The sequence below is a fragment of the Onychostruthus taczanowskii genome, unplaced genomic scaffold, assembly GCF_017590055.1.
Source record: "Onychostruthus taczanowskii isolate IOZ18803 unplaced genomic scaffold, ASM1759005v1 scaffold17, whole genome shotgun sequence".
In the NCBI taxonomy this organism is placed as follows: Eukaryota; Metazoa; Chordata; class Aves; order Passeriformes; family Passeridae; genus Onychostruthus; species Onychostruthus taczanowskii.
Genome location: NW_024498906.1, coordinates 1,211,231 through 1,230,666, shown reverse-complemented (window position 1 = coordinate 1,230,666; position 19,436 = coordinate 1,211,231). Strand labels below are relative to the sequence as shown.

Here is a 19,436-nt window from a genome sequence, read left to right as displayed (position 1 = left end):
TTGGGTAGATAAAGCATATTCAAATTTCCAGCCTTTCTAGCAGCAATTCAGATAGTATTGGTATCTATTCTTTTAATTTTGGCATCTCTTTTTGGCACTTTTTTTATGACTGTTTAGAGCAAAGTGGGCCATCTTTCCATTTTGCAGAAGGGTAGACCTTTCTATGTAAACACTTTTCTTAGTTTAAATTAATTCTTTAGGCCTTGAGTATTGATCAACAGCAGCCTTTTTGGATTATATGAAGCAGACTGGAAGAATCATAGCAGATTGGTATCATTTTGCTTAATTTCTGTTGTCTATCTGTCTTACAACTGTTTTCATCTACAAGTTTGTGTCTGCTCTGGCTCCCTTGACAACTTTGAAGTCACAATTTCCCTAAATAATGTAATAGAAATTAGCAGCCCTTTACTCCACTATTGCCATATCAACACTGCTTTAATGCTTAATGTGAAATCAAGCCTCTCTCAGAATTCATTCACTTCCAAAACCAAGCCTGCTGATGATACTTCAAGTTTTGATTAGTATTTTTGCTAAGGAATGGAATTCCAGTCTGTCAATTTGGATAGTTAACAGTAACTTCAAGTTTTGAAGCTGTGTCAGGAAACTTCCCTTACCAGTCAATTTCTACTTAATAATGAAAGACTTGAGCAATTTTTTTTTATTTGGAAAGTCTGCGTCACCAGTATCGGCATGTAACTAGCTGGCTATTTCCTTTAGAAAATTGGTTTCCTTATGACCTGTCCATGCTGTCAGGTGGACATGTGTTTTAATTTTACTTAAAAAGGTAGGTATATTTGAGCCCCTATTTTGAAAAATCTCATATTCTGTGACACTTTCCCCTCCCATCCAGTCTTCCTCATCCAACTTTTAAGTAGTTTTAAAAATTAGTTTTCCATACTGAAGTATTCTTAGCTGGGTATCCCAGATTTTGCTTTCAGACTGACAAGTGGCCAAACTGAGTGAGTGAATTCATGCTGCAGGGTTAGGCAGGAGAGGCTTGCTGTTGGGTCAGGTATGTCTTTCTATTCCTTTGCCATTTAGAACCAATCTAAGTATTACCTCACCGTTCAAAATCCACTGTCTGATAGGATTTTCACCCAATTTTAGCCTGTACCCAGAGAGTTTTTGTTTGGTCTATGGCCTTGCATGGCACTTTTGTCACATATGTTGAACTTCAGGAACAATTCCAGGTTGTGAAAAATGCCTGCAAGCTTCTGCTAGTTAGCATCGCAGAGAAACTCTCGAATCTATAGGAAGCAACAAGAATAGGTATCAATGAAACTTTCCATGAAACTGGATTGATATATTTTCTGTTTCAAACGTTTCTGATAGCTTGTACCTATCAAGTTGCACTTGGAAGTTAAGAACTTTCTCCTTGTTTTCCCTTGTTGCTATTGAAAAATGAATTTGAGAGCCTGGAGGTCAAAAGACAGAAAAGTTGTCAGAACTGGCCTGATGAAAGCTGGTGCTCTGGTTGCCTGAGAACATTACAGAAGAACTGGCTGTGATCTTGACAGCTAACTAGGACTATGAACATAACCTACCCTGGAAAAAAAAAACCCTGATCCAAGTTGCCTGGAAGTTCTTCTTCTTACAGAGGAGCTAATGAAAAAGGTTTTTTCCTATGTTGGACAATCTTTTTCTGCTTTCCAACCCTCACCAATCATGATTAATCCCATACATCCTCTGGAGCATACAGAAAAGCTCTGCATATATTGATAAATGATTACTTCCTTAAAGGTGTCAGTAGTGTGTTCTCTTGCACTGGCTGAACATCTGACAGGCTGTTTCATTTTTCTTTTGTTCCATTTCATGTTCCAAATGAACTTTTTCTTATTTTGTTGCTGCTGTGTGCACCATAAAGCAAGCAGCCATGATAATGGTTATGTGATTCAAGTGTGTTTATTTCCACAAAATGTGGAAATAATGAACTCCAAAGAGTTCACATCTACAACCACAAAAGTCTGTCCTTTCCTTTACTGGGACAATGGAAGAAATTAGTCACCTGCAAGAACTGAACAGTTACAATCAAGTTTCAGTGTTTGGGGCATTGTCTGGAACTACTTGTTTTATAGGCAAGGTGCCTGCTGGACCTGTAATTTATGAACAGAGAGGGTTGTTGGATTATGTGATGGTTGGAGGCCTCAGCAATTACAAAATTATTAGCTTTTGATTTTTGGAGACTTGAGGAGACTCTGCAGAACTGCCACCTTGGACTTCTGGAAGGGAGGCTTTGGCATGTTTAGGGGATTGGTTGACAGAGTCCTTTGGGAAGCAGCCTTGAAGGGCAAAGGAGTCCAGGAAGGCTGGACATTCTTCTTCAAGAAGGAATTCTCAAAGGGGGAGAAGCAGCTCATCCCCTGCTGAAAGATGAGCCAGTGGGGAAGATGACCAGCCTGGATGAACAGATAGCTTTGGCTGGAACTCAGGAAAGAAGAGTTCATGACCTTTGGAAGAAGGGGCAGGAAACTCAGGAGGACTACAAGGATGCCTTAAAGTTAGGCAGGGAGAAAATCAGAAGGGCCAAAACCCAAGGAAAATTTAATCTGGCTACTGCCATAAAAACTAAAAATGTTTCTATAAATACATTAACAACAAAAGGGTGAAGGAGAATCTCCAGCCTTTATTGGATTGAGGGGGAAATTTCGTGACAAAAGGTGAGGAAAAGGCTGGTGTACTTCATGCTTTCTTTGCTTTAGTCTCAGAATACCCAGTCCCCTGAGCTGCAATACAGGAATGAGGAGCAGAATAAAGCCTCAGTTGTTTGAGGTTCTGCTGCTCCTCTTCCTCCTAGCTAGCTGATGACAGGAGCAGGAGGACGGCAGTTTCCCCCTCGAGCTCTCTTGAATCCCAGGTGCCAGTGTTGGGGCGTTATAAAACACAGGGCAGCACATGGGTCCCGGGGTAACTTTATTTGATGGTAAAACTTCCCCTCTTCATCCTTGGGACCAGGAACAAGGGGCAGACAAGAACTTATATGTGGAGGCAGGTCTCAGGGGAGGGTACAATATTTAACAAATCAGGAGAATTGGGAGTAAAAAACCAGGCGGGAACCACAAGGTATAAACCAATAAAAATTCCAAGGGAGGAGAACACTTTCAGTAAACTGATAAAGTTTGGGGAAATACAAACTAGGAACTAACTGACGAAAAATCTGAGAAAAGGTGGGAACAAAAAAGAAACAGCATAAAGAAACTCCCAAATTACAAATCAAACAATAAACCTACTAATAAAACAAAAAGCACCCTGCAACATGGTTCAACAAGGCCAAGTGCCAGGTCCTGTGCTTGGGTCACAGCAACCCCATGTAGCACTACAGGCTTGGGGAAGGGTAGCTGGAAAACTGCATTACCTAAAAGGATCTGGAGGTGTTAGTCAACAGCTGCTGAACATGAGCCAGCGTGTGCCCAGGTGGCCAAGAAGGCCAGTGGCATCCTGGCCTGTGTCAGCAATCGTGTGGCCATCAGGACCAGAGCAGTGATTGTCCCACTGCACTCAGCACTGGTGAGGCCACATCTCAAATCCTGTGTTCAGTTTTGGGCCCCTCATTTCAAGAAAGGTATTGAGGTGCTGGAGCATGTCCAGAGAAGGGCAATGGAGTTGGTGAAGAGTCTTGAGTACAAATCCTATGAGGAGCAACTGAGGGACCTGGGGTTGTTTAGCTTGGAGAAAAAGGAGACTCTATTGCTCCCTACCTTAAGGGAGGTTATAGCCAAATGAGGGTCTGTCTCTTCTCTGAAGTAACCAGCAATAGGACAAGAGGAAATGACCTCAAGTTGCACCAGAGGAGGTTTAGATTGGATGCTAGGAAACATTTCTTCATGGAAAGGGTTGCTAAACATTGAACCATGGTGCAGAGGGAAGGTGTTGAGCCACCATCCTTGGAGGTGCTTAAAAGATGTGTAGATGTGGCACTTGGGGACATGGTTTAGTGGTGAACTTGGCAGTGCTGGATTGACAGTCGGACTTGATGATCTTGGAGGTCTTTTCCAGCCTAAATGGTTCTGTGATTCTACATGGTCATCCTTGTTCTTGTACATAAGTTTTACTTCAAAGTTTTTGTGAGCAGGTAGGATTTATTGACTGCCTCCAAGTGTGTCACTTCCCTACCACAAAAATAAATCTAAAGGAGTAGGTTACAAGATCATTTCTTAATATGTTGTTTTGAAAATTCCTAGGAAAATGCCTAGAAACAGTACTATATGGAAAAATAACTTTTATATAAAGGATCTTTTTTAAGACCTAAAGGTTTTACAAATCTTTTCTTTATTTAGATGAGGAGGATTTCCTAGGGAGATACAAAGCTGTCTTTAAGACTGCATGTGAAGATCCTTGGAGTATGTCATCAAGAATTTCTCTGCGTCCCTTGAGAGAATTCCTTGTCTGTGTGCACCTCAAGCTGTATTCCTCAAACAGTCCATGGACAGCATATGTATACGCTGAAAAAACTCTTCACACCAATCTCTCTGCAAATAAGTATGACCTTGGACTTACAGGAGATCGTGGTAAATTGAAGATATGGTTGTTTGGAGAACAAATAAGCACAACAGTAAGACTTCGTAAAAACATTTGGAACCAAATATGTATCCAGTGGAAAAGTGACAATGAGGAGGTGAAGGTATTCATAAATGGAACAGAAAAATTACACAAGAAACTAAATGGGAAAGTTAATTTGCCTGGAAAAGGCCAGTTCTTACTTGGCTGTTCAAAGCTGCAAGGTACAGCTGCAACACCTCGCCAGGGTATGACTGGGGAGCTGTACCTGTTCAGAATGTGGGACAAGGCAAATATAACACAATCTAAGGACTGCCAGGATAGTGGTGTTATACGCTGGAGAAAGGAGGATTGGACCTATAACACGACAATAGAAGAGGATAACTCTTTGCAATGTGGTAAGTACCACTGCACTGCTTTTGAAATAGTAATTCAGTCAAAAGTTGATCTAAGTGTATCTAGCATTTCATTTCCAGATTTTACAAAGTCTCAGTCTATTCATAATTTCTAAAATCAAAATCAAATTCTTGATGAGATCATGTGAGGACGTTCAATTTTGACTAGTTTTTATCCAAACAAAAAAGTAAGCATCAGTCCTTTAAAAACTTTCAACTTGCTTCAACTTTTCTGTCTATCAACCATTTGTGTAATATGAGAGCAGGATACATGCAACTGAGACTCCTTGGAGTACTGGGGCATGTATCAATTTCTTCTTAAAATAATTAATTTTCATATTTTCTGTTTGGGGAATAAATATAGAGGAAAGCATTGCTGGTTCTCATTCCGCACATTTGCTGGGACAAAACTTCAACGAGGGCAACTTTTCACTGCTTCAACAGGCACATTACATCTTCAGCTGGTAGGGTCTACATCTGCAAAAAATTATAGGAGGATCCAATTTCTTTATCAGTACCAGTAATGACTCCTTTATTAAAATGACCAAATGGTTTCTCACACGTTTCTCAAATTTTCCTTCTTCCCTGAAAAAGAATGTAAAATCCTTTGAATCAAACCAATCCAAGATTTCATTTTCAGAGAAACTGAGTTCAAGCAAGAGAATAATCCTATTTTTAGCTTTTGCTATCATATATGTTGGTAAAAACTCAAATCAAGCTTTGATGAAATGCAGTTTATAAATCATAGGAAATTATATTATCCCTTAGGAGATTTTAATGTGACTAGCTCAATTGTTTCCTAGAACAATTTTTATATAGCATCAGTGATTCAGTTTAAATGTGACACCAGTCTTAATCTTCATCACCTTTGTCCTTAAAAAATGTACCTATTTACTCCATGCAGATTCAAAAATATCTTTTTTCTATATAATCTTATAACCACTGCCTGACTAGATTCAAAGTGTCTCAGTAAGGGCAGTAAAATAAGGTGACGAGGTTTCTTTTTCTGGGAGAGAAAGAAATCTGTCCAACAAACCAGGACTCATGGAGAGTGCTGCTAGCAGTGTTTGTAATGAAGGAAATGCCTTTCCTAGCCTTGATGCTGTAGTTGGGAACACATCTTCTTTCTTGGGTTGTGTGACCTGGGAAAGGAGCTGAAGAAAGGATGGCTTTCTTTTACTTATGCCTGGCTGTGCTTGAAGGAACACAGTCCTAAGGCTGAAAGAGCACTCTCTACCAGACGTACAAAGGAAGTCTGAGAGAGGTATGTCTGTCTGGACAGTGGGGAAAATCTCCTTCAGAGTGGAGCATCTGATTGTCTTTTACTGATGCACAGAAGGAACAAACTCCTTGTTTTCTCTTCCAGCAGTTTCTGCCCTGAATAATGAGCGTCCCTGACCATCACAGGGCAGCTTGATCAGGCAATGCCCATCTGCAGCCCTAACTGATTAATGATTTTAGAATTCATGATTTAGTGGTTTGTGGAATCCTTTGTTTACCTGCAAGAGCTCTCCTACCGAGAATGTAAGATGCATGGTTTCCAAAGCTTTGTTGCTTAGCCAGACTGAATAACTATGCTGACACGGGTTTGTTTCAGTATAGAGACCATCTCTACTGCCAGATATAAGTTATCTCCTCTAGATAACTTGGGACATTAACAGCTTTTCAAAGAGATTTTGCTGGAATTTTTTTACAGTTAATTTGCCTCCCTTCAATAATCGATGCATTTTAGCTGAATACCCCCCAAGTCATCCTGTGAAAAGCATGTATTTAGCAAATACCAGTCTAACAGATAACAAAGGTTTTACAGTAGAAATATCTAATAGTCTGTGTCAGCTGATTTTAACTGATGCTGCTACTATTCTTACAATCTGATTTTTTTCAGTAAGTTCCTCTGAACACCTGTGTAAAAATTACCTGATTTGAGAAGCTTCTCTGTTTTGTGTTAAAGCAGAAGGACTTTGAGTAGTAAGTCTGCAGAAGGATCTAATTTTACATCTGCAATGAACATGACTGGCAAAGGGCTAAAGTTTAGCAAAGTCCTCTGTAGGCACAAAAGGTCAAAAGGAAGTGGTTCATTACAGTCATAAGTGTGCCGGAGGACAAGTTTCAGAATTTTTTTTTGTGACCTGGTTGGCACTTTGTGCCTACATAAATCAATTATTTGTAAAATTTTACGTCAAAGGCTACCATAATTTCTGTGATTTCTTCCTTGCTTAACCACTCAAAGCCTTTGTGCAGTGTAAGCCATTGTCTAATTGGTGTCTCATCAGCAGTGATCCATTCCATTAATAAGTCTAGATTTACTTAGCATTCGTTTTCCTGCCATTGTTTTTGTTGACTCTTCTGATTCTTTTACTTTAGGTTTTATAACTTCCTTTTGTGGAATTTTTTCAAATTACCAAAAATTTATTAATTTTTTTTCTTAAACATTTGAGGTCTAATAAGGATCAAAATCCTGGTTGTGGTAAGGTTCACATATATGCTTAGCATTTAAAGGTATGCTGAACTTTAACAGAGTAACTTACTGCCCAGAAGTGGCTGGGATTACCTTTGCAGTAGCTACTTATTTTATGCATCTGAAGATTTGCAAGAAAGGACATATCTGACTGCTTCCCGCTTTATGATGAGGCTGATCACATTTCAGGGTCTAATGGTTCTCAATAGTGAACTTTTATATCTGAGTTAAAGACGTGACTCTTGCTCCTTCCAGTGACAGAATCTTCTGGTTCTCCTGCTTGGTGTGACCACTGCACACTGGGCAGGTGTAAATACTGCAGGCAGGGCCAGAGAGGGAAGGCACTTGGTGTGTCACTGCCCTTCCACCACACTGGGCAGGTGTAAATACTGCAGGCAGGGCCAGAGAGGGAAGGCGGTCATGCACTTGTGTGTCACTGCCCTTCCATGTACATTCTTCATGTTCCTTTGATAATTCCCCTCTTGCTAAGAGTGAGAAGTAGCATAACAGCTGTGATATAGAGAGAAGAGTGCAGGCTGACTGTCTCTCACTTTACAGATCACCTCCTGGTATTTAAAAATGCCTAAGTGAAGAAAGATGTGCTTACTATTCCATATTCTTACCATGGAAAATTTCTTCATCTTTTCCTTGATGAATGATTCCTCTGTAGCTATATCCTTTAATGTGAACAATATGAATGATATCACTCTGTATAATCCAAGAAAAAAGTCTACTAAGTAATCTAAAGTTTGGGCTGATTTAAGGGAACGAACACACAAGAAAATAAATGAGTTTAAAGTGCTAAATTCTTGAAAAGAATCTCTAGTCACCTGTAAGTACCAGCTCTTCTATTGTCATTTTTGCATGTGATATTTTTAAGTTGCCTTTAATAATAACTTCACAGTGAAATGCACTGTTTAAACATTAATCATTTCAGTTATACATTAAACAGTGACTTTCTTAATCCAAATACAAATATCCAAACTGTTACGCTGTGCATTTGTGCAGGTAGCACAGATATGATGGGATATCTTTAACAAATTTCAATGAACAAATAAAATAGATGAGCTGGGACATAACTGTAAATAGTATCACTGCTGTCTCATTTGTGATATTGATGCTGTAACTTTTAGCCTGTTGCTTTTGGTTGGTTTTTGTCCTAACTAAAATTCAGTGAGTATATTGTGGCATTTTTGATTTCTCTAAACTGTCCAAACTTCAAGATTAAGATGCTGCCTTCTCTTTTTCACATACCCTTGTTGACTTTCAATATTGCTGAGCCTGCTGCTGGTGTTGCTGGAGGGGGTTTCCACACTTCTGGGTACGGAGCAATTTAATGCTGATAGGAGAAATGGGAAGTGACCAGCGGTCTGCCCAGTGTGACGGTTTTGCCTCTGCATTCTTAACGAAGAGAAAAACTTCAGTTTGGGCTTTTGTTCTAGTTTGCACATGTGGACAGTGGAAGGTAGGCATTAGGCTCATGTAATCCCATTTAAAGATTTCCCATTGTGTGCCCCTCTGAAGACAGGATCACCTTTCCTGGAAGGGAGGGTGGAGTCTTAAGACTTTACATCCTCAGGGAAGAAATGGAAATGCAGCTGTCCCTCATCCACTCATCCAATCTGCATCCCAGTCTGTTGGGTACTAAACCTTTGGCTGTATTATCACATTTACTGAGTGGATCATAAAAGCAAAAGATGGAAAAGCAAATTAATTTTTTTCCCCTAGAATTGTAAGGACAGAATACTAAAGAAACCTCTAGAAGGTCTTGAAGGAAATGTGATGGGGAAAAATACCTAACTCTGGAGTGCCTTTTTGATGAGTCATGTGCCACTTTACTTTGTACCTATTAACAGAATACCTTTGATGTTGCCTTTCTTAGCTCTCATTCCCTCCCTCTCCTGTGCTACCAAACAAAGTGGCTTTTTGGAAATCAGCCTTCCAGAGAAGTGATAATTTCATTCACCTCAGTATCTAATGCACAGCTTTCCACAAACAGATAAAAACTTTATTTATAACCTAATTTCTTACAAGCAGTGAAACATCAAAGCTGAGTTAAAAATACCGAGCCTAAATTTTCTGTTAAAGATGCTAAAATGAACTGGCCCAAGTGACCAAGCCTGATGTGAACAAGTTCTGGCATGTGTTTCTGTCTAGTGGCCAATGATAAATCCTTTCTTCCATGGTGCCACCACAGGGCATCAGAGCAGATACAAGGTGTCATGAGGGACACCAAAACATAAAACTAAGATTGCACTTAAATTTTATCCTATGAACTTATATACAATGTGCCTCAAAATCTACCTTGCATAGAAAGTCAAGATAGGCTAATGTTTCCTGTGTGCAGCTGACTAACAGCTGTAAACTTGTGGAGGATTTTTATGTGTTACTGTTATTAATACTTTGTGTGACAGAATGGTTCATTTGGCAGAACATTTATTCAGCTGAAAGCTTTTTCAAATATTAAAGGGACCCAATCTCTTAATGGAAAATATGGATTTATTTGAATAGGAGAATGGAATGTCATATTTTTAGTGCCTGTTTCAGCAAATAATTGGGTTTTAGAACAGCACCATTTTGAAATTTTGCTGTTTAAGCTAATCAGTTTTGTTAATGAGCAAGTCTTGTAAAATGCATTAGTTCTGGGCATCTTCATTTCTCTGCATGCAAATGGAATGCAGTAGTTGCTGCACAGTTCTGGTAACTGCTGTAACAAACTATTGCCTGTAAAAATATTTAGCAGAGGATCTGTACAGACTTAAAAATTGCAATGTGGAATTGACATTTTAAGACTTAAATGCTTGTAATGACATAACCCAGAAAGTGATACTAGATATCTATTTGGAATTAAAAGATTGGCTTTGGCCTTTCTGATGGGAATTCTTCATGCAAATCAGTTCTGCTGACTTAGTTGAGTTTTTGGTGAAAAAACTTTTGGCACTGTAAGTGTGCTGTAATTTCTTATTTAGAAAATCTGATTTTTATATATGTCCTTGTATTTTTATTTTTATGTGTAAGTCAAAACTGATCTTAGTGGGAATATACAGTCCTGATTGTCTCATGTCATTCTGTGGTGACAGCCAAGTACTAGGCTTCAAGAGACCAAATTATGTAGCCACCAAGGTGTCCCTTGGATTCTTCCATTTGCTGTTATATGTTTGTGAGAGCTGAACACAGTCAAGACTACCTGTACTTTGAACAAAGTGGCCTGGATACTAATACAAACTGTTTTCATTTTTTGCATGCTTTTCAATTAATATAAGTAAAATATTAGCCACTTCATTCCATAAATCTCTCCTCTAGGCCCTACACACAAAAGTCCAGGAATGTATGTTTCTGTGCCAGGAATGCTCTTGTGTTTCTGTGGATTGGCAGTGTGCTGTTGCTGCCCCTCAGTTGCTGCTCATCAGTGTTCAGTGTCTGTCTGGTGTCTGGAGCTGACTAGGAAGCAGCTGCCCTTGCATTCTCTCCATGTTTCCTGAGACAGAGGCCAGCTGGCACAGCCTGTCACTCTGCCCCTCCTCACCTATGGCACAGGCTGGGCAGGGCAGTGTCCAATGGGGAGACTTGAGCTCACTGAATTTCAGACCCTTTCTCCTCTGAAGAAAGCCCAGTAGTTGCTTGCCCCGTCTCAGGCTTGCTCAAAGGATGCTTTCTGCAAAGGTTTAAAGGAGATCATGAAGTGTTAGGTAAAACAGCATCAGTCAGCAGCAGCACTGTTCCCTGAGACAGGGGGACAAGAAACTGCTGCCAGTAATGTCGTTCTTGCACCAAATTGTTGTCAGCAGCCAGGTTCCAGCTGCTTCTCACTTCTCCACCCTGGAAAAACTGAACTGCTTCTCACAGACCGGGTTGCCCAAAGACAGGTGAATCAGAAATGGTGTCGCATTTCCAAAAAATTTAAGAAAGGGTGTACTGCTCGTAAGTTAGATTGAAGGTAGAGAGAAGAAAAGGATCTTTTTTCATTATCACACTTGGGGATACACAGATACAGAACACTGTACACCTTTCATGCTTTAAGGGCTGTGTCCTGTGCCTGAGCTACTGAACAAATTGTATACTTTGAGTGACCGTGCTTTTGCTGTAGGCATCAGAACCATCTGTCCCATCTTGATCACTGTGTTACAAAACCTCCTTCTGCCTTTCCTTCCCTTTCACTGAATTAATTTTTCAGTTCTGCTTTGCTTGGTGGAACAGCTTCAGCAGGACATGTGGAGACCATCCCATCCTAAAAGATCCAGTAGCCTGAGAATTAAAAGCTGTCCTGCTAAGGCATGCTGTAAGCACAAGGCTGTTTTTTCAGACAGGGCCAGGTACTGGTCTCTCTCAGAGCTACATCAGCTTGCACACCTCCCTAAGTACTGTTAGTAGGCGCCAGTCTGGAGCTGCTGAAGTTCACTGGTTCCCATTGTCAGACGAAGTCATTGGGAAATGAAGGTTGTCACAATGTTTGCAGCTGTGGTGAGAGCTGCTAAACCAGTTTCATACCTGTGGAACACAGATGGGATTCCCAGGTCGTGACTATTTGTGTCGGAACAGTACAAAGTGATATGAAGACAGTAAGGGACTTGCTGCTTTTGTTTCTAATGATGCATGTTAGTAACAGAAACCAGTGCTTATCTCATTTAATCAAGTTGCCTTTTCCCTCAGAAAAGGAACCAAACAGTTCTTGTGGGGGCCTATTCTATCTGCCTTGCAACAAAAGCAAGGAATAACACTGCTTATTTAATTACTGTTTGAATCTTTAAGAGTGTTTTCTATTAGAGAAAATACAAAGCAAATAGCAAAGTATTATTACAATGTGTAATCCTTTGTTTTGAAACAGGATATGTTAGTTATATTGATTTGGTGTTCCTAAACTAACAGTGTTGCAAATGAAATTCATAAAGCAAATAAATGGAAGTTTCATGTATGTAAGGATTTTCATGCTCTTATCAATAGTAAACAACCTAATGGCAATAAATTTTCTGTTAGCTTGTAGCTAACATCTTGAGTTACTTTAGTTTCATTTTTACATGCCAACTTTAGGGATATTTTGGATTGAACTCTAATCCTTCTCCAAATAAATCTGTTCACTTTCTTTTCTTGTTCTTAAACACAACAAAGGAGGAAGATTAACAAATAAATTATATATTTGTCTTTCCTCCTTTTTTCATGCAAAGGTGATTCTGATTAAAGACTTGGTTAATGAACTTAAAGCTGGACCTTGATAGGTCCATACTCAAGCCTTGATAAGTCTCATACTCATGGATAATTTCTGGCAACTGTAGGCATATGACTATTGTGCTGTAAGAGAAGTCATGGTTAGACTGGTGTCCATAACAAAAGTGCCTCTCAGATTATGCATGCCATCATCAGCTGCTGCATTTGCCAGCTCCATATTCATGGCTTGCATTTAGCTTGTTTTACTCCCTGTGCTGCTAGATGTGCTGTTAAAAGCATTTGGCATTTTTACAGTGCACTGTCTTTTTACTCACCTACAAAACTAAATATGTTAATGAACAATTTTTGTACCTACCTCAGGGCAGCACTTGTATTCTCAAAAATTCACAGGGTGGTTGAAGGGATATGGAGGATGCAAAAGGCATCTTGTATATAGCAAGACTGTCTCCACTGACTCCAAAAGACTTTGTGAGAAAGATCTTAAAGTTAGATTCCCTGTACAGATTCAATTTTTCAAATGGGCAGAAGAAACAGTGTGGTGGCGTTTGTTCTGTATTCAGATGGGTTCCTTTTGAGAATTTAATTTCCTCCAGAGCTTTTTTTTGGAGATAAGGGCTTTTGCACTGATTAAGACAGGACTAGTAACAGGTACTTTTGGAGGCAGAACTTTTTGTGGTAGGAAAATCATGTTGCCCACCTGTGGAAGAATGCTTCCTTCTCTAACCAGAAGTTCAGTCAATTATCTTTATTCACCCCATTCTACCTGAGAAAATTATTTACTGTTTGAACAATACAGAATAGTTTTATCTGACTACTGCTTCAGTTCTGCATGTTAAACTTGATATTGTATTAAGGATCTTCCCTAAGCCTACAGTAGGTGCTAAGAACATAATTTTGTAGAATCTGTAATTTGTAATCACTTTACAATGTTAAAGTAACAGCACTTGTACATAAGAGCTCTATAACACTTACCTTACATGACTATGTGAATATGTATTTTATCTGGACTTACTCTATAATGAGAAGTCCTAATTTTCCTGAAAAATTACTATAAAAATTAGAGTTATATCCATATTTTCATGATCTATCAAGTTCACACAGTTCTAGTTGTCAAAAAGAGCAATTTTACTTCTCTGTAGGCAGAATCCTTGTTGTCTCAAAAGAGATTTAGTGAAACTTTGTTTTATCTTTACTGAAAGAGTTTAAATTCAGTAGGCTGATATGGATAAAGGTGTGAATTTTTACTTACACTTTAACTTGATTGGTATGCATTATTTTCGTAAGAATTTTGGTTCTCTGTCTCTTTCTTCTGCATAAGAAAATTTCTACCCAGGATGTAAATTAACTAAAATGTATTAAATGTAAATTAACAGTTTCATGGAAAACTCCTAAAGAATTGTAGTGCAATTAGTTCAATTGCCATGAATTCATCCTGCCATATTTCAGAGTTGCTTTTAGCTTCATGCACTGTATGACATTCAGCAAAAATGAACTGGCTTTTTTCATCTTGTCAAGCTCTCATATTGTCTCTGACTTCAGGTCATTGGTCCCAGTATCCCAGCATTGGGGTAGCCAGGCAGCAATCTGCTTACCTGGCTGGCAGCTGTCATCTTTGTGCATCTCACACCTTGCTCAGGAATAGGGACTGGTTAATTCCTGTCTCATTTATGATTTCTGTCATTTCCTTCTCCTGTTCTTATGGCTGTCCTGCTGCAGAACAGTCTGCCTCTTCTGAGTTGTCTTCCTACATCACCTCCAGAGGATCTTCTTCCTCCTTCCCTAACTGGGTCAACCTCCACTTTCATAGCTCCCCCTTGACTGTTATGGTTAGGGTTGTATCTCTGATTCAGCTGCAGCTGATCCATTTGTTTTTCCTTAGATCCAGAGATCCTATTGCCCCTTCCAGGGTGTGGGACACAGGCCTGGTAGGTGTATGCCAGAGCCCAACACAGTACCAAAAGTCTCTGTCTTTGGTGTAAGCAAGTCATCCTTCCTGCAAGTGGTCTGCCTTCTCACCAGGATTCCTTGGCTGTTTGGGTGTGAACTCCCATGCCATCAGAGGTGAATATTGCTCTAGGCACCTGCCCATATTCTCCTGCATACCTTGCTCCCTAGGAATTTGTTCCCACAGGGCACTTTGCTGTGTGTCATCTCCAAGTGATTGGTTACTGGAGGTCCCAGAGATTTGTGCTTGGATGACTGGATCCAGAGTTTGAGGATGGTTGTGTAGACAACGGGTGCAAGTGGGGCACCACTGATGGAAGAAGGAAGGTGTCAGTGTCTGAGGGCATTAGCAGTGGTGGAGGTAATCTACAGCAACCTGGACAGCAGTGATGACTCCAAGGATCTGGGGGATGCCCATTGCACGTGGGCTGTGTGGCACAGTTTAGTGCCCACCAGTGTGACATGGCACTGGTGGACTGGCCAGATATCAAGGCATTACCTGTGGAGAAACTGTCCCACCTACTCCTGCAACTTGGAGAGAATCTCTCTCTTCTTCTGCTACCCTTGGGCTTGAAACCTGACTATGCTTAGTGTCCCACCAGTTTCAGTGACTTGAGAAGAGTTTTTCTTCCTCCTTGCCCAGATGGGGTCTCACTTATTAAATAAAGGTGCTGAAATAGGTAACAGTGCTAAGTATAGGTGATGCTTTGTTGCTACTTCGTTTTCAAGGCTCAGGATGGTGTTTTGTGTGGTGACAGGCTGCAGAGAACATTTGGAGCTGTCTGCCACTTTTCCTCCACCATAGGAGGCACATATCACTTGCCTTGGTGGCAGGTTCCCTGCAGCGGTGTGATTTAATTGATCTGCTGGGCCTCCTCATTTATAGCCAACCACGACCTTTAGTCCAGGGAGGCTTTAGTCACTTGGCTCACTTGGTGATGTCATGTTTGACATTCATGATCACATCAGATCCACCCCTTGATCAAGAGTCTATCTGTGTATTGCATCTCTCCCTGGGTGCCCCTAGGGACATGTTTTGTGGACCCATTGAGCTGGAAATAGCTCAACTTTTCATCCCTGCCCACATCCACCTGAGCTGCTTCTTTTCTGGCAACCTGATCTTTCACTGTTTAGATGTTCAGGTGTTCTTTGGTGGTGCAGCTCTTGGACACATAAGTATTTATATATGTGCATGCACATTGTGATGTTACGTGTTACATTTTTAGTTGATGCTGTTTTAGTCCTCTTCATCTTCACTCAAGCAAATGTGCTGAATAGATTTCTGAAGACACTGGAAATGGAAGAGAGGTGGCAAAGCTCATGGCCTAATCTGCATCTTCCATAAGTACAAAAAGTTGAACTGAGGAAAAAACTGAGCTCAAAAGAGTTCAACTGCCAGCTTTCAAAAAGTCTTGACACATATTTCTCAGTGGATGTAAAGTAGTTTTGCAAACCATTTTGAAGTGAGGTGGGTACCATATCTAAAATGGTTGTGTTTTAAAAAGTATATGTATGTATATGTGTGTGTACAAATGTATATAAAATCTTCTTCTAAAAAAAATCTTCTTCTTTTGCAGTTGAAACTACTGCTACCCTGCCTAGCAGAAAAATAACAGGTATGTTGGGGTTCTGTGGAATTTTGCCCCACTGTTTTTCTGTTTTAAGAAAGTGTATAGTAAGATTGCTGCTGATGATACTTCTTAATTTTTGGAGATAGTCAGGCATATGCAAACATTAGCAAATTAATTTTCCGTCTCATCCTTTTGTCTTATTACCTAATTTTGTGGTGCAAATAGCATCAGTAATTTTCCAGAGAAAATGAAAATAAAGTCACTGAGATGATTCTGATTTCCCTTCATTACAGAAACTGTATTCACATTTATCCTTTGGAAAGAAGCTATTGCTCGTTTTCAGTAAGGCAAGCAAAATAGTTTTACTGGAGCAAGGAATTCACGACTGTTTAGCATTTCAGAAAATCCTTGTTTAGTATTTTTAGTTTAAAAAATCTGGTTTTCTTCAGGGACTTTTGGTATCTCTGATTTAAGTCTTCTGCAGCAGTAGGAAAGGCTTTACAGTAAAATCAGTGTATTGTAACTAACATTATAGGATGACTTTTGGCCTTTGAGAGATGTTCAAACACCTTAAGTATATTTTTAAAATAATGCTTCATGTTTGCATCCAGCTGTTCTTTAGATTATATTTCTGTGATAACTGTGACCTGTAACTTGACTTGTCTCTGACAGTATCAAAAACCAACCAGTAACTGAAAGAGCCAACTTTAAAGTTGCTATGTGAACAAGATATCAAATTTCCTAATTTTTTTTGATCAAAATACTGACTGTAACAATATAAAAATCTGATAGCTAGTGTTTGCTATGTAAATAGTTGGCTGGTTCCTGTTAAAACCAGAGGTTCAAACTTGAAATTAATGAGGTTTTTTTTTTCTTGCAGGATAGAAAAGAAAGTACATATGAATGGGATAAATTTTAAGTAGCAAGTCTCACTGTTATTATAAAAAGTCTGAGAATAGTTCTTCATACCCAGCTAAAGCCACCTTACTGTGTAGGCTTGATTCCTATTCCCAGAATTAGCAAGACACTCAGGATAAGCATGTAGCTTTCGGGCTGGTGTGGCATGTGTCTTGGGTCTTTAACATTATACAGTTGTGGTTTTGCAACATTATACAAATCAAACTGTCCAGTATTTCCAGAAAAAAAAATTGTCTTGCATTGAATTCTATTTGAGTGCATAAAAATAGTGACTTTTTTTTTTTTTTAACCAGAGATTGTTGCATCTACCTTTTCTGACAACCTTGAAGTGTTGTTCTGGAAGAGGAGGTGTTGCCCTCTTCTGGTGAATGCAGTAAACTTTTGATAATATAAGAAAAGCCTGCTGAGGATGATAATGTATGTGTCTGAAACTGAAACTTCATAATGGTCTTTTTTTTTTTTTTTTAATCTGAAATAAAATTCACAGATTCTGAAGAATCAGCTGCAACAACAGTGTTTGGTAAGAAAATCAGGACTTTACTGATTTTTTCAATTTTTGTTATTTCCTCTCAGGTAAATCTGCTTTTATCTGAGGTAGTGCAGAAAGGTTGTCATGTCATAGAGCCAAATTCCCAAATTAAAATATTTTCATTTCAAATTACTTGTTTGATTCTACATTGTAATGAATGCAGAATGAAACAGTGAAGAGTTTGCAGAGATGGCAGAGGAGGAATACTGTAGTGAGAGCTCCTTTACATCTCCTCTCACCCTAGCAGATGGCATTTCATGCAGTCTATTACACGACACACACAACTAACAACTAACAGCTTCTGGAACCAGAGGTGATCAGCATCATCCATGAAAGCATTAAAAAAAATTAAGAATGAGACACACAGAAAAAACTTGTGTGAAAGCCAGCTGCTTTCTTGCTTAATGTATACTGAAACAGAGTGAGTGCTCTGGATAAAAGAAATAATGCAGATGCAAACACACATCATCTTGTTATTTTACAGATACAATCTCTCTTTGGGAATGGTTTGTCTTTAACAACTGCATCACATTCAATATTCGTGTAGTATGTACTAGGCCAAGTAATACAGGTGAAACCAGCACTTAGTTTTCCCTCTGCTCATATTTTGACTACATGTTAGTTGCCTCAGAAAATTTCTTCTGTTGTGGATCTGCTCTGGTCCATTTACAAAAAAAATCATTAAGTTGTCATATTGAAGTGATATAAAGTGGTCTTCTAACCACTTTATATTCCTGTGCTGATGCCTAAAATATTCTTACTAAGCACAGCCCTTTAAATTTTCATCTATTGTCTTAATTTAATTTCTTTTCCTTTTGATGTAGCTGAAAAACACTTTACATCATTACTTTATTTTATTTATCTATGATTATTGACAAAACCAGCTTTTTTGGAGAGACTGTTTGCCAAACCCAGTGAGTCATCTCTGCTTATGAATGTTGTGAGTTCATGCAGGAAAAGGTACTTGGGGTTCAGCAGTTATTTCAGTTGGATATGCAAAAATTCATCTGCACCTTCTGAAAGAATGAAACCAGTAAAAGGGACTTATTTGAGGAAAATTTGATTCCCAGCTGATTGTATTCAGATACCCAGATTTTTGAAATAACATGAACATTATTTCAATTATTAGTATTGAAATAATGTAAACACTCCTAACAAGCTTTGCAGTTGTTCTTAAGAATGAAATTCAGATAAATAATATTCAGTTTCTGTTCAAAATCTTGTAGGCTTGATCTTTTTTCTCAAAAATTCATAGAAGTAGAATACTTTCTTAATACAATTTTTGCTTCTTTTATCTTTTTTTCCCCTAGAATTCTCTATTGTTACTTTTATCATCTATACTATTATTTCTTCAGGCAAGATGTTATGAATGCTTCTCTTATTTAGACTTTGCTGGATTTAGACTTTTGGGCTTTTCTTGTTTTATTTTTATAGATTTTACTATTATGGATTTTTCTATTTCAGATATGTCTTCAGAGGAGACTACACAAAGTACAGGTGAGAATTTGCATGAAGAGAATAAGGTTTCAAGGCAGACATTAGTTGCATTAATGTTTGTTGCTTTTTTGTTGTTATTTTTTAGTAACTGGGATTTGTTTATTCCAAATTATTTTCTTTCATGTTTTTAAAGTTTGTATTTCTCTGCAATCAGTACTTTAAGTCTGCATGATTAGGGCTTTGAGGTGCACTTAACTGAGCTGTAAACCTTTCATTTTCATTCAAAGTATTGTATTGCTTACCAAAACCCAAAGAGGGCAAATATATTTTTTAGCAAGTATATAGGGGGTTTTGTATATAGAATATTTTCTATGCTTTCTGGTACTGTTTAAGCTATTTTACAGAACTAAAATGTACACCCCATTACTTGAAGACACTTACATATGTAGTTGCAAGGAGTTGTCAAATAGGATCAGAAAAGACTCAATCAGAAAAACTTGTTACCCCTTCCTTTCCCGATTTCCCCA

The 19,436-nt window shown here is 38.8% G+C and overlaps 1 protein-coding gene across 2 annotated transcripts in view; it reads left to right on the top strand.

The window, feature by feature from the left end:
• ADGRG2 (adhesion G protein-coupled receptor G2) overlaps positions 1-19,436 on the top strand; it is a 58,387-nt gene that overhangs the window by 13,854 nt on the left and 25,097 nt on the right. For both annotated transcript variants that reach the window (XM_041399995.1, XM_041399994.1), the window contains exons 3-6: positions 4,275-4,892; positions 16,032-16,070; positions 17,431-17,463; positions 18,937-18,969. In XM_041399995.1, the coding sequence (XP_041255929.1) occupies positions 4,275-4,892; positions 16,032-16,070; positions 17,431-17,463; positions 18,937-18,969 (723 nt within the window). The remainder of the gene's footprint in view (positions 1-4,274; positions 4,893-16,031; positions 16,071-17,430; positions 17,464-18,936; positions 18,970-19,436) is intronic.